The sequence below is a fragment of the Vidua macroura genome, chromosome 4, assembly GCF_024509145.1.
Source record: "Vidua macroura isolate BioBank_ID:100142 chromosome 4, ASM2450914v1, whole genome shotgun sequence".
In the NCBI taxonomy this organism is placed as follows: Eukaryota; Metazoa; Chordata; class Aves; order Passeriformes; family Viduidae; genus Vidua; species Vidua macroura.
In genome coordinates, this window is record NC_071574.1 from 23,942,451 (window position 1) to 23,956,483 (window position 14,033).

At 42.0% G+C, this 14,033-nt stretch overlaps 1 protein-coding gene and 1 long non-coding RNA gene across 6 annotated transcripts in view; one reads left to right on the forward strand and one right to left on the reverse strand.

Moving 5' to 3' along the window:
• The window catches only part of TSPAN5 (tetraspanin 5), an 85,260-nt gene extending 74,707 nt beyond the window's left edge, over window positions 1–10,553 (reverse strand). For all 5 annotated transcript variants that reach the window (XR_008436905.1, XM_053976449.1, XM_053976450.1 and 2 more), the window contains exon 1: window positions 10,013–10,553. Coding sequence is in view for 4 of the 5 variants with exons in the window: in XM_053976449.1 (XP_053832424.1) it covers window positions 10,013–10,093 (81 nt within the window). In the remaining variant the exon portion in view is untranslated. The remainder of the gene's footprint in view (window positions 1–10,012) is intronic.
• Window positions 10,554–10,669: 116 nt separating this feature from the next.
• On the forward strand, window positions 10,670–13,400 carry LOC128806688 (uncharacterized). Its single transcript, XR_008436906.1, has 3 exons — window positions 10,670–10,984; window positions 13,020–13,112; window positions 13,259–13,400. It is a non-coding gene; the product is annotated as an uncharacterized LOC128806688 (long non-coding RNA).
• Window positions 13,401–14,033: the final 633 nt, after the last annotated feature.

The following is a 14,033-nucleotide window of genomic DNA, read 5'->3' on the forward strand; positions in this document are numbered from 1 at the left end:
CCTCTGTGTACTCCATACTCCAAAACCACTTTATCTAGAGCTGAAACAGGCCACACTTGTACAATCACTTTAAGTTGATCTATGCAGGGAAAGGAGGAGCCGGTCCTACCAGCTTCCCACACTTCATTGTTGGAGCCAAACAGCCAATCAATAGAAATTGACCCAGATGAGAAAGTTCTCAGCCAGATCTGGTAACTGCCTGCTGTTGGTCCACTGAAGCTGTATTAACACATTTGGCTCTGCGGCCTTGTGCCAGCCTCAGCTGTCTGCTGCCTCCTGCTCTCATTTTGATACCAGAATTTGCAAGGCCCCACATGAAAACCAATCCTGAAAGGTTCCTACAACCAAAGTGGGAAGCGGCCTTGCAATAGAAACAGATCCTCCTAGGCATTCAGAGATGAAAAAAATTGAGTTAGGCAGCAGTTCACATCCCCTCTTAATGGCCACAGAACGAAAAAGAAACAAGAGAATTGTTGAGATATCAAGCAATATTCATTAAAAACTGGACCTTAGTTACTTTTTAACTGCAATCCTACATATTTTATATTTATATTTTTTTATAGTCTTCACAAGCCAGATGGAAGAATTTTTATCTAGAAATTAATTGGATAACTTCTTCAAAAATATGAATTTTAATTTTACAAGTCTTACCTCTTTTTTTTTAATTATTTTAATTATAGATTTAATTATTGTTGGACTGACTGAATTCACACATATTCCTTTAGACATACACCCACGTGAACTGACAGTCAGGAAGACAATTTCTACAAAATGCTATCTTTTACCCACATGGAACAGGGAATGTTTCTGGTTTTATATTTAAATGGCAAAAATTAAAATTAAAAAATCTGAAACTCTTGCTCTGTGCACAGTACAACACCCCAGTATACTCCGAGCTGAGAGGTGCCCGGGGTTACTTGGCAACCCTTCTCATTACCTGGGAGGACGCACTGCTTTGAAAAGTCACCATTTCCAAATTCCATGCTCCAGTCTGAAACACTCCAATCATATGGTGTTGCAGAGACATCTTCCACAAGGTGACACAGTTAATTGAAGCCCAACACAAAGCAACAAAACACTTGCCATGCATTATCTGGGAACTTTTTCCTGCGTCTCTACATAAAACATAAGAACTAAATACAGCACAAAGAGGGAGCTCCCTTTCAAGCTTTTTAAATCACAAGATTTTTAAATCACAGCACACTGGAAAATAGAATGTAGCAGAAGAGATGCAGTTCAGTGAGAGGGAAGCACACAGAACCCAGCCTCACAAGTATATGCCCTACATGGGTAAGCAAAGCAAAGGTATCCAACAGGGAGAACCTGTGGTGCAGGCTTGGACAAAATGACAAGCACCAGGTGGATCTGCTTGGGGTGACATCCCACACAAAGTGCTGCTGCACCTTTGCTTGGGGCACCAGAGCTCAACTGAGAGAACCTGCCCTCTTGACACAGAGAAAATCCTGACACAAAATAATATTCCATGTCATGTAAGATTAGCTCCTAAATCAACAAAAATTAAGCTGGACTCTCATTAAACGTAATCCACCAACACTAGGAAACACCCCACAGGCCGAGTTACTGCAAGCATCCTTGCAGCACCACTTATACTCAGTACCCTCTGAGAGTAGCCTACTAGAGCAATGACAGCAGACACACTCAGGTTATAACTCATCAATACTACATTGATGAAGTGAGCAAAACAGAAGGCTCTAAGAATCCAAAATATTGTACATATCTAAAGATATCTAGTCTTCTTTTAATGTTGTTTTTTTTTTTTTTTAATTCAATACCAAAAGAAGAACTAAGCACTTTTAGAAATAATGTTACTTGCTTATTGAGGAGAAATAGAACCTATTTAAACAGAAGTTTCTATAATTCTTCAGTTGTTTTTCCCTGTAAGAAGTTCTGCTGTTGGGAAAACCAGGAGGCAACAGGTACAGAATAAGTACATAATGTTTTTTCATAATATTTCCTTGCTTTGCTGCAAAAGGAAAAAAGCTCTTCTGTGACCACACATCAGGAACATTGCTTGAAATGGTTTTCAATATGATTTGATGTAACAAAGTCTTCACTAGGAGCAGAGGGATTTTCAAGGCCTTGAAGAGGCATATTGATTTTTCCCAGTTCTGTGGAAAATTGACAGTTCATTCATAAGACCCTATGTGTGTGATGAAATACTTATTCTAAATGCTGTCCAGAGGAAAGTGACTGGAAAGCTGAAACACTGGCTGAAGAATCTGATGTAGAGACTGATGTGTATTAAAATAAATACTGCTACAGCCTCATTTAGTTTATAAAGCTATAGAAGTAGGATCTGACTGTTTTTAGCATATCCGCAAGTCAGGCCATCTGGAGGTTATATGAGATCACACTGAGTCAGAGTTTGATACCAAATCAAGCACCCCTGACTGCAAGCCTCAATGTGCTAGTGACATTTTTAAATGCCAGCACACAGAGAAGGCTGAACTGCTCTAGATCTCTGTGTATGTTACAGAAGCAGCTACATTGAGCACTGACCGAACAGTGACATCCACCCACACCAACCCCTACACCTGCACAAAATACTGCTGAAATCAGGGAAAATCTGTATTCACAGAGAACGACATGTGAGAGTCTGGAATGACTGCTGGCTCAAAGTATTTTGGATGCATGTGTAGGAGAATAGATAGGTCAGGCTTTGCTCTGGAGAGGAAATGCCCTGCTCTGTACACACACATCCCACTCTGGGCCCATATCCCAGCCACAGAGTGGTCACCAGTCCCTGCCATACCACAGGCCATGCTCCACACCCCAGCCCTGAGCCCAGTCTAGCCCCAAAGGGGACAGATGACCTGAAGTCCAAGCAGGGAGAAGGGCCCAGGAAAGCCAAAGGGTACTAAACTGAAGCATGGGGCAAGCACAGGTCTTGACCCTATCTCCTCTTGGAATTTCTCTCAGCTGAATACTGCTGAAAGGAGGAGAAGTAGCCATACTTGCTCTTTTATATATCTCTTCTGTCTTTCCCTCTTTCTTCTTCTCTCTTCTCAGAGTTTTGAGTAACCTAAAATCAAACAGGCTTGGAGGTGCTAAGTTGAATGGGCTACATCAATGCTTTGTGAAGTGTTTTGAGTGAATGCTGCTCTAAACTTTTTCCAAAGTTCTCTGATTTCTCTGAAGTCGTCAGTGAAGTTTTTTATTGTTTTGACCTCTCGACAACGTCTTGTCAGTGTGCGAAAAACTGTAAACCCTTTCAGGAGTCTCACCCAGCAAGTGTTCTTCGGAGCCCTACATCACAAGATAGAATATTTTGTGGCAGGAACAGCAGCATAATAAAAAAAAAAATAGGATGTGTTCCAAATTCATGTGACAGTTCAATGAAATAGAAATAGATTATTCTTTACTGATTTAAGGCCTAATGTGTTGTTGGATTTTGCACCGTAAAACTGTCATGAAATACAATTCAATAAGTTTATTAAAAATTGGATAAGCTTTTTTTGTTTTAATTCTTTACTGCATTGTAACAATATTTTCTAATTTTTAATGAGAAACAGACAAATTGTACAGGAGTACAATGTCACTATAAAATTCAGGCTAATGGAAAAGTCAGATATGGAAAAGTTTAAAATACTACCATACTGGAAGATACTTTTATGGCTAATGCTGACAGTGACTTCTGGGTCATCTCTAACAGAGCTGGGTTACTTCACAAGCTGTTCAGCTCCTTGCTCTCCTGTCTACATCAATAAAACAATTACAGTCCTGTTGACAGGCTACCAGCCACACATTTGAGAAGCATGCTGCATATTTTGGGCAAAACAAGGCTCCCTTACAGAACTATAGTTTAAGACCAGAACTTCCTAACTGGTAGAATTAGGTCAAGTGATTTTTTTTTGGGGTCAAAAATATTTTCTCTCACCTCCAGTTTTAACTGAAAGCAAAACATTATATTCTACATGCCTATAGCAAATCTTCACAGGTTACTGCTTTTGGTTAATTGAGTATGAACTGTTGAAGTAATCAGCCTGAGCACTTAACAACACATCAGCTTCTTGTTCCAAATTTATAACTTGTAGCAGCCCTGGTGCCAAAACCAGTTTATATTTCTTTTTCAACACAGACTTCAAAATGTCTATTTGTAGGAATGGGACTCAAAAGAAAAGGAAATGATATTTCACTAACTGTAAACTCAAGTTTCTCATCCTCTACTAATCATTAACTTGCATCTTAGAGACTTTAAGGAATAAAGAACAAATTAAAGTTCACTACTAAGTACATCAGGATTATAGTAATCTATAGAATTAGGTTTTAGAAAGCATTCTTAAGTAACAGATTACATACATTCTTTCAAACTCCTGTCCACTGCAGAGGATAGAGAAGTTCCTTATATTTTTCTTCTTACTACTCTCCACGCAAAAACAACAGCCAAAAAAGCCCCAAACAAACAAAAAACCTGAACTCCACCAACCCCTTCCAAAAAAACCATTTCTCTCCCACATTTTCAATCTGAAAATTATCCTACATCAACTGCACCTTGTATGTAGTTTTTTTGTTTGTTTACAAGAACGTGTCTTCTGGGTTCCCCTCTGGGCAAAGAAAGCCTTTCTTCCCTGGAACAGCTCATGCCTTCCCTACACACCTATTACATCTTACACTGCAGTTGAATATGTACATACCTAATACATACACCAAAAAGTTCACAGTGCAAAGGCTGCCTTATTAGAATTAAGGTATCACATCCACCTTCAAATTTAGTGTTGCAGAACATGAATTTGTTGTCTTTATTTTGGAAATATTATCCACATGCAACAAGGGCAATGGGATTAGGTTAACTTCTTTTCACACACACAAATAACCGTAAGATGTTTCAGTGGCACAAGTATTCTGTTGGGGCTGCCTGCGCTCTGGGTGCCATTCACATGGATCAGCTCTTCTCTGACTGAGACACTGAAAATTAAAATTGACTCTTCAGACTTTGAGATAGATGTGCCACCAGAAAAAATGTAATGTGACAATTCAATCAAGGTGGAAGACTGGTAAATATATTTACCAAATTCATCTTTAACACAGAAGGAAGGTATATAAGCTGCACATGATAGTTCAAATAATATTTGCTTGAAGCACATTGGCATCAAACGAGAAGTCACACAATTAATCACAATGCGTTTTCTCTAGTTCTAGTTCTCTTACACTTCTTCCATCTTTTAGAAACTAGAAACATCAAATAACTTAAAACAGTAGCACATTTATAAACACCCAATTTTGTCAAAACAAATATTTAAGAGAAAGGAATAGTTTCTCCCAAGTTCCTCAGCTATTTCTTTTTATATTAACAATGATAGCCTACCACAAAGTTGTGAAGAAACACAAGGCAAGGAAAGTTTTTATTCTAAGAATGACCTCTACAGATCTGAAGCAAGTCCCCCAAAGCCAGCAGTTACTAAATTTTTATATGCATTTGAAAGACTGAGGCTACATCTGCTGAAAGAGACACTGAGGAATTTAAGAATGCCAACCTCACAATAATGCATCTATTTCATCAATACATACACCCCCGCCTTTCACTGTTACAAATCAGTGGAGTACTTGCCCAAAACAAGAATTGCTCTGTTTCTAGCAAGACCACTGGTGGAATGCTTAGCTATGCTTCATCTGTGCTATGAAGAAAGGTAAAATAAAAAAGTCATTTATTTGATCATAAAAGGGGGAGGGAGGGAAATGAACAGAATGCTTCCACTTCCACTGCAAGGACATCCTCCCATTGCAAATTTTTGAAGATCAAATGCTACAGAATGCATTTCAAAATTGCACGGAACAAGCTTCACATTGATTTGTTTGGAGTTTTTTTAAACACTGTGGCAAGGGAAAAATTATAAAATCAAAACTTCCTTGTGCATATCTGAAAACCAGCTGACATCAGAGAATTATCCTCTCCCCCTTTGAAAAACAAACTATCAACAATATACAAAATTTAATAAGCGATCTATTGGCTGTCCTTTAAAGGTAAGTGCACTTACCCAACATTTTTCTTGTAACACACTTATATAACCTTATTTTCTTTCTGCTACCTTTCTGTAATTCAGAAGACTATCTAGATTCCCATATGGTTGCCATCAAATACAGCAGATGCCAAGCAAATTAAAACACAAGTTATGATTCGTAATATGCTGATGTATCATAATTGCAGCATAGCTCATAACTTAGAGTGAATCACCAGCTAAAGCAAAAGTTTCTGAGGTGTCAGTGCTTTTTATGCATCTTTCCAGTTAGAGCAGGGTCAGTGGAATCAAGTGTGGATTGAAAGTTTAGACCTTAACAATACTATACATCCACGGCATCCATCAAGTATAAAAAAGAGCAGAGAACAATTAAAAACATCTCTTGGAACTAAAAGTCAGCCCAAAATTGTCTTCCCAAAGTAAGGGGGAAAGAGAGAGAACTAGTTCTTGCCTTTTGTGAAGCAGGGTGGCCAACTTTGACCTTTTGCACCATACATTTGCTATCATTCTATGTGGAAGCCGAAGGGGGAAGGAGGCATTGTTTATTTGCTTGCTTTGAGTACAGAAAAGTGTTCTCTGTTACCTCATATTACAGCTTTATGCTTTACCGAGACAAGAGGAGAAAGGCTCATGAAAAAGCAGTGTCTATGGCAGCAGCTGCCAGCCGGGAAAGGTGGCACACAGAGCATGTGGTGCTTTAGCACCGTCAGAACAGCAGTGGAGCCAAAGCACAGATGTGTGCCCCAATGCACAACCGGCAGCACGGCAAAGGGAAACACTACACTGACTTCCAGCTTCAGATTTAGATGCATTTGTGCCTATTAGTTCTTTGTCCCTAAATATTACTTTGGTGGCTGTCCAATGAGCTTTCCTTTTCCTCACCAGCATAGTAATCCCATGAAATAAGCACCTCTGAACAAACATTTCCAGAGTATTTACCAACTTTAACACTGAACTGCCATGAGAAATTAAGCCTGCAAATATATCTAGAACATTAATTATGCATAGACTCAGCAGATAATATTGTCTTCTCCAACAGTATGAAACGCATATTTAGCCAAGAATACATTACCTGGGCTGGTGCAAGCCTGAGAACTACCTCCTAAAAAGCACACCTTTAGTCACAACTACACACACAGCATTTGAGTGCAATTTTTCCATATTCATTATCCTCATAATTCTCATAATTCTGATGTGGTTTTAAAGGCATGAAATACCTGACCAACACAAAACGAAAACGACAAAAAAGGTCCGGCCATTTATTTTGCCCCTATTCTGTGGTATTTAAAGACTCAGAGTTTTTTGTAATAACTTCAGTTTAAGTAGCAAATACAATCATTCCCTGCATAATTTCAGCAGATCTATAATATTCCTCTATTCAAAGCACTGACAATTTTCTTGTCAAAATCATTACTCTTCCAACTCAGTTCTCTTTATTTTTAGTCCATTGTTTTTATGATGCAGAATAGAGGTATTTTCTTTGTTTACATTAACATTTTAAAGGGTTGTGTTAAAACCACTATATAATAACACTCAGATAGAAGGCCTAACAAGGTGTGCTCCCTGTTTGCAAGGTCCTGGAAAGTGTCATGGGGTTAAGATGAGGACCTCTTCATCATTTCAGTCTATTTACAATGACTACATTAGTGGCTATTTTTGATTATCGCTTTCTGTAAACAACCAACTGAATTTGCAATTTTCATTTATAGCTCTTCTGGCCCAGTCATTGAAGGGTTTCCTGTCACTTCAGTAAAAATAATATGAACATGTATTCAACAAGAATATCTGCCTATGTTTTCACTCCAAATCACGAGAGACATGGTAATAAATGCAGGCTTTCTCATAAAGAGATTACAATATTATAAAGAAATTACTAAACTCTCAAAGTGCTTGGTCTTCATGAATTCCAAGAAATTTAGCCAGGAACACAAATGAGACAATTAGCATTTTACAAAAGAGGAAATCTGCAAGCAAGCGCCTCACATCAAGCAACTGGCAGAGTAGGTGATACACAATTATATTTTTTCAGGCTTTCAGATCAACATTCCAGCAGTATAAAAGCCTTTGGCCCATTCAGTATACAACACAGGCCCACTTGCCATCATGCAGAAGCTACACTGCATCCATCTCGGGAACACAGGAGTAAGAAGAAGACTAGTTACAGAAAATCTGAAGCATAACCACTTCCCCACTTGCACCATCCACACATTCACCTTCAGAGAATAAAATGAAGGAAATTACAGGATATAGAGCTTCTGAGACACTGACAGTGTCTAAAAGAGCAAGTTAACATGGTTCTATTTATTCCCTCTCTCAATCCAAGGACACAGCACACAAGTGTTCCTCACAATACTTGCTCCCTGCTGAAAAATATTTGTGTTCACAGCAACATATGCCCAGCAGAATCAAAACAAAGAAACAGACAAGGGCGAAGAACCATGGCAAACTCAACTACTGAAATCTGAGCCAAGAGTACAATCACATCAGCTCTGTAGGGTAAAAAATATTACAAAGCTCCCTACCATTCATCTGCAGGGGTCGTCGGTCTGACTGCCATAAAGTCACAGTCAGCTTCACTCCAGCACTTCTTGTTCAAGAAAAGTAATACAGTATGAAAGTGGACTTCATCAGAACTCCCATCTTTACAAAACGTCTTCTTCAGATATGTTTATTTTCCAAGAACACAAACCTGAGATTAGCTATAGATACCTGCTGTCCATGTAACCACTGACCTCTGTTCTCCTCAAGGGGACAATGAGAAGCCCAGAACTGCCCAAAAGGTTTCTCTCCTCTATTCTTCCCTACCTTCATCTATAACCTTCAAGGTGGTGTTGGGGCATTTTCCCCCAGTTGTCCTTTCTAGTCCAAACAAGCCACTATAGTGGATATGTATTCAGCTTGCTTCCAAAGGCCCTCAAAAACACATGCACACTATCTGGGTTTGATCCAGAGCTGGACTCGCTGATCCTGGTGGTCTTTCCAACTCAGAATATTCTGTGACTCTGTCAAGCTGGGTTTGGGCATGTTTCTCATTGCTCTGAGGAACACCTCATGTAAAACGGGAACTGTACATGTAAAAGCCTTCACCTGACTTTAACATTCTGTGCAGTGAGAAGACCTCACCACTCACACATGTGTGAGAATGCTCACCCCATCCCAGCACCCCCGGCCCCGCAGTTATTAAATTTGGCACGAACATCCAAAAAACAGCTGCTTCTCTTCCAAATCCAACACATTGAGAAGATGCTAGAAGTACTGTTAGAGGCAGGTTACATTTCACTGTACAGTTCTGCCTACTCCACAGCCGGTGGGCAATGGTGCAACAAGATACTGTGCAGGCAGATCAAGCAGCACAGTCAGGAATCCAAACAAATGCCCAAACAGGCCTCCTACAGGCTTGCACTTTAGGTATGGGTGGAAATACCCTTTCCCCCCTCCTCCATGCTATTATTGCTACTACTACTATGTGCTAACAGCTAATCATAATAAACCTGTGCCATACACAACTTCATCATTGTGAAACCATTAAACAGCACTGCACAGAGTACCTGAACTGTGATTCTTTCTATTATTTGCATCGAACAGGGATGGCAGGGTGAAAACATGCAGATCAATTCGTTCTCCAGGCCTGAGTGCCTGGTTGTTCCCGTCCTCTCCCACTACAAAGCAGAGGTGGGGGAAGGAAGGAGGGAACACGAAAAAAGGAAAAGACGGGGAGGTGGGAAGAAGGCACGAAATCCCCTTCGTACTAACAACAAAAGCAATTAGGAGGGCCGGAAGGGAAGAGAACCGGCAACCTCGGGAGGTGGAGGAATGCAGCACCACAGCTTGCCCGGGGAAGGGCTGCCCCGGGCGGTCGGGTCGGAGGCGGCGGCGCCCCTGGCCTCGCACCCGCACCCCATCTAAAATCCCCCGCGGCCTCACGCCGGGCTGTCACACGTCCCTGCCGCTCCTGGCCGTGCCCAGCCGGGAGCGGCGGCGGCCGGGGAGGAGGAGGAGGAAGCAGAGGAAGACACGAAACCGGCCCCACTTACCCAGAAAATGACATTGAAGCCGAAGATGAAATATTTGATGCAACAACTGACTTCAGGCCCCTTGTAGTGCTTTCCGGACATCCTCTGTGCTCATGAAGACGCTTTGCTCGCAGCCAGGGTGAGAACCAGAGAGGGAGGGGGGGAAGGAGGAGAATTAAAAAAAAAAAAAAAAAAAAAAAAACACAACAAATAAAAAGGAGGAAGACTAGGGAACTGGGAAGACTAGAAGGGGGGTGGGGGCAAGACTACGAGGAGGGGTCCGGGGCCGGCGCGACGGGCAGAGCTCAAGGCCGGCTCCGCGCCGCGGGGAGATGCGGCAGGAGCGGCGCGGCGGCGGGTCGGCTCCGACTTGCCGGGCGCCGGGGATGGCCGGCGAGCAGCTCCCACCTCCTCCTCCTCCTCCTCTTCTCCCGCATGGGGGAGGCCCCGGCTGCTCGCGGCGGGAGGCAGGAGAGAGCGACACGGAGCAGGGCGGCCGCCGGGAAAGGCGCCGCCGGGGCAGGATCGGCCCGGGCAGAGGCCGGAGCCGCGCGCCCCCTCAGCGCCAAGGGGCAGCCGCGCGCGCCCCGCCCCGCGGCGTGATTGGCACCGCTGCCCGCCAATCCGGCCGCGCGAGGGCCGCCGGCGCTGGGGGCGGGGCGGGAGCGGCCCCGAGGCTCCGCCCGGACCGGGCGTGCCGGGCTGAGGGGCTCCCGGCCGCCCGTCCTCCCTCCGGCGGCCCGCCCTGACACAGGCCGGGGAATGCTGAGACAGCGAGGACTGGTCCCGCCTGGCACAGAGAACACCGCTCCGCAGCAGGAGAGCTGCCAGGAGGGCAGCACCGGTTCTAGGCTGGCTGCGGTAATGAGGAGGAGCGAGACTGTAATAGCACCGTGCTGGTTGTTCTCAATGGGCGCCGTCAGATCGCCTCCCACATGATCTCGTATGCGCCACACGCGCAGGAACGCATAAAGAACCATTTTACAATGATTGGTAGGGTTTATATTTTAACATCCCCTGAGTTTATATTGAATCTGACAGCCCTAAAGTTATGGGGCTTAGTTGTATTCATATGCTGTTCGGGATTCAGAGTGCACATGGTCTGGCATTAACAGCATAATTAACAGGTTTTCTTTACTGAAGGATGTCTTCATTTCAATGGATCAAGCCTTCAAAGTTTCCTGGTCCAGCTCTTAAGAGAGAGGCTGGAGAAGAGGAGCCTCAGGGGTGACCTTATCACTCTCTACAGCTCCCTGAAAGCAGGTTGTGCCAGGTGTGACAGGATGAGAGGAAATGGCCTCAAGCTGTGCTGGGAGGTTTAGGTTGGACATTAGGTGGAATTCCTAAACAAAAAGGGTTGTTAAATTTAGGAATGGGCTGCCCAGGGAGGTGGCAGAGTCACCGCCCCCGGAGGTGTTAAGTTAAAGACTGGATGTGACACTTAGTGCCACTGTCTGGTTGACAAGGTTGAGATTGGTGAAAGTTGGACTCAGTCTTGGAGGTCTTTTCCAACCTAATCGGTTCTGTGTTTATGTGATTCTGCAAGTATAACTTTTGATTCAATAGATGGACGATTTCTTTATAATAAAATATATTTCCCATCTCTACAGGATTGCAATGTAACACACTTCAGAAACATGATACTGATAGAACTACGGAAGGCAGTCTTGATTCAAGATCCCATCATATCAGTTATGGGAACTTGTTATGAGTCTTTTTGAGAGTGAGGAGAAATGTTTGTCTATCACATCTGGTAGACGATGAGAAGCATTTGCTGAAATGGATCCATGAAAATAAGCGATGTTTTTGGTAAATAAATGAGAAATTAATGCAACACATCTATACACTTTGACCACGACTGTATAGTTTATCACAAGTGTTACCCCGTGTCTATTTTTAACACTGTCTTTGCAAGACCATCCATGGGAAAAGGGTTGAAAAGGGTGAATAATTAGTAATGTATATGATCTGTACCAGTGGATAAAGGCACATCACCACTTACAGTACAGTATGGTAATAATGTATTATATAAAGGTGCTGCTTTTACAAGTGGCTTCAAATATTGGTGACAACCTGTACAAACATTTATAATATTACTGTCATAACATGCTCCTAACATCACGTGTTGGCACCCTTTAGCATTTTAATTCTTCGCAGGCAGGAGCAAAATATTGCAGAGTAATACTTATTATGATAAATTCAGTAACAATAACAGATTGATTAACTATCAATCCATTAATTCCCAACAACTCAAAAAGAAATGCAACCTACATCATTCATAGCATCATATTTACATGAGTTCACTTGCTTTCTCAATTGAGCGTAGTATTATGATTAGCAAGTGTCCTTTTAGAGCCAAAAGCATTTCACATTGTCCCATCATCTGATCAGCTTAAGGATGTCTGGTTTTTAAGGTTAGATTGCTCACTTGAAGAGGGTATTGAACACAGAACTCTGCTCTTTTTAATTCACTTTGTGTATTAAGCAAGCAGATAGCAAGGCAGCAGAACAGCTTTGGTGTAGGTAATTGATCTTTCAGAATGCCAGCTGTAGCAGAGCCTTCTGCACCTGCAGCAGCCTCTGCAAACACATTTTGCCTCCTGTCCTAAACAAACAGGGATTAAAAAAATCCCCACCCTTCGGCTTTGTGCCATCTCTTGTGGATTGCTCCTTACATGCTCTGGCCACCTAGGCCTGGAAGCTGAGCAAGATGACTGTGACAGCACTTTAAATTCACTGTTAGTTACCAGTCAACACTGAATTCTACTGTGATGTTTTGGCACAAAAGCCTGAGGCAATACTAAGCAGGAGCAATATTACCTTTTCTTGCAGAAGGGCAAGACAGTTATTCAAATTCCATCAGTTCATAATTCATCTGACAAGGCACAGGAGTACTAATGGTCAGTATTTCAATGACAAAGCTGGTTCTAGCAGCAGAGTGCTTCATAACACCAGGAATGCTTTGATTTGCTTCTGATATTGAGAAAAAGTCCCATCCGAATGACTAAATCTATTTTCCATCTCTAAGATGCAGATATAAATGGACTTCTTCTGACTAAAGACTGGCCAACTCTAATATTAAGAAGTGTGTCAAGTTTGAGAAGTTCATATCTTAAAAGAGGTATAGTTGCAGACTCTGAAATTCTTACTTCCCACCAAGCAAAGAATCCTCAACCCAATTCCTGAAATCAATCATTCCTTAGATCTAGTACCTGTCTTTGTGTCAGCTCCTCTTTTTTGATCTATGAATTCTTTGACATTTTCCAGGGAAAAAGAAATGCAAGCAGGAGTGACTCGAGAAGAAAAATAGCAGTGCAGCACAGTGAAGGCTGTAGATCCATGAGGTATCCCATTGCCAATCTCACCTCATGCCACATGCACTAAGATAAAGAGCTGTGGTCTAAGAAAAGTTCAGTGTCTGTGTCCATAAGTCTAGTTACTTCCTAGACATTCCATTTTAGTGGGAATTCATAGGATAGCAGTCTTTTTCCATGGGGAAATCATAGTGCTTTCTGACAGACAAGATTTATAGAGTCAGAGGTGTTATCTACCTCAGAATATTTTTAAATCTAAATAGCATACTAGCTCATAATGCCATTTGTGTTCATTTTCTGGTTTCGCAACCATAAAAACACTTTGTTTTCTGCTTAGCAAAAGTACAAGCACTGATGAGGGGACATTGTTTAGGTTTAGAAGGAATTCTGAGGTAAGAATTTCATAGAACTAAACTCAAGTAGTGATACAAGTTGTATTGGCCTTGGTGGAAGTACATGCTCTGCCCCAGATGTGAACATGATTTCAGCTTCCCTCAAGAATAACAAGTGCAAGTACTGACTAATTACTGTTATGGGTAACACTGGTGAGTATTGAGCTGCTTTTTCATCTGAAACTTAGCTCTCAATACTGGATAATAATATCATCTCACAGGACCAACCCAACATCATTATAAAGCGATAACAACAATGTTGTTAGGATGACTCACAAAGCATGAAGCGTGTCTATACATCTACAGGGGTTAGAGGCCAGAAACTGAAGCTAAGGC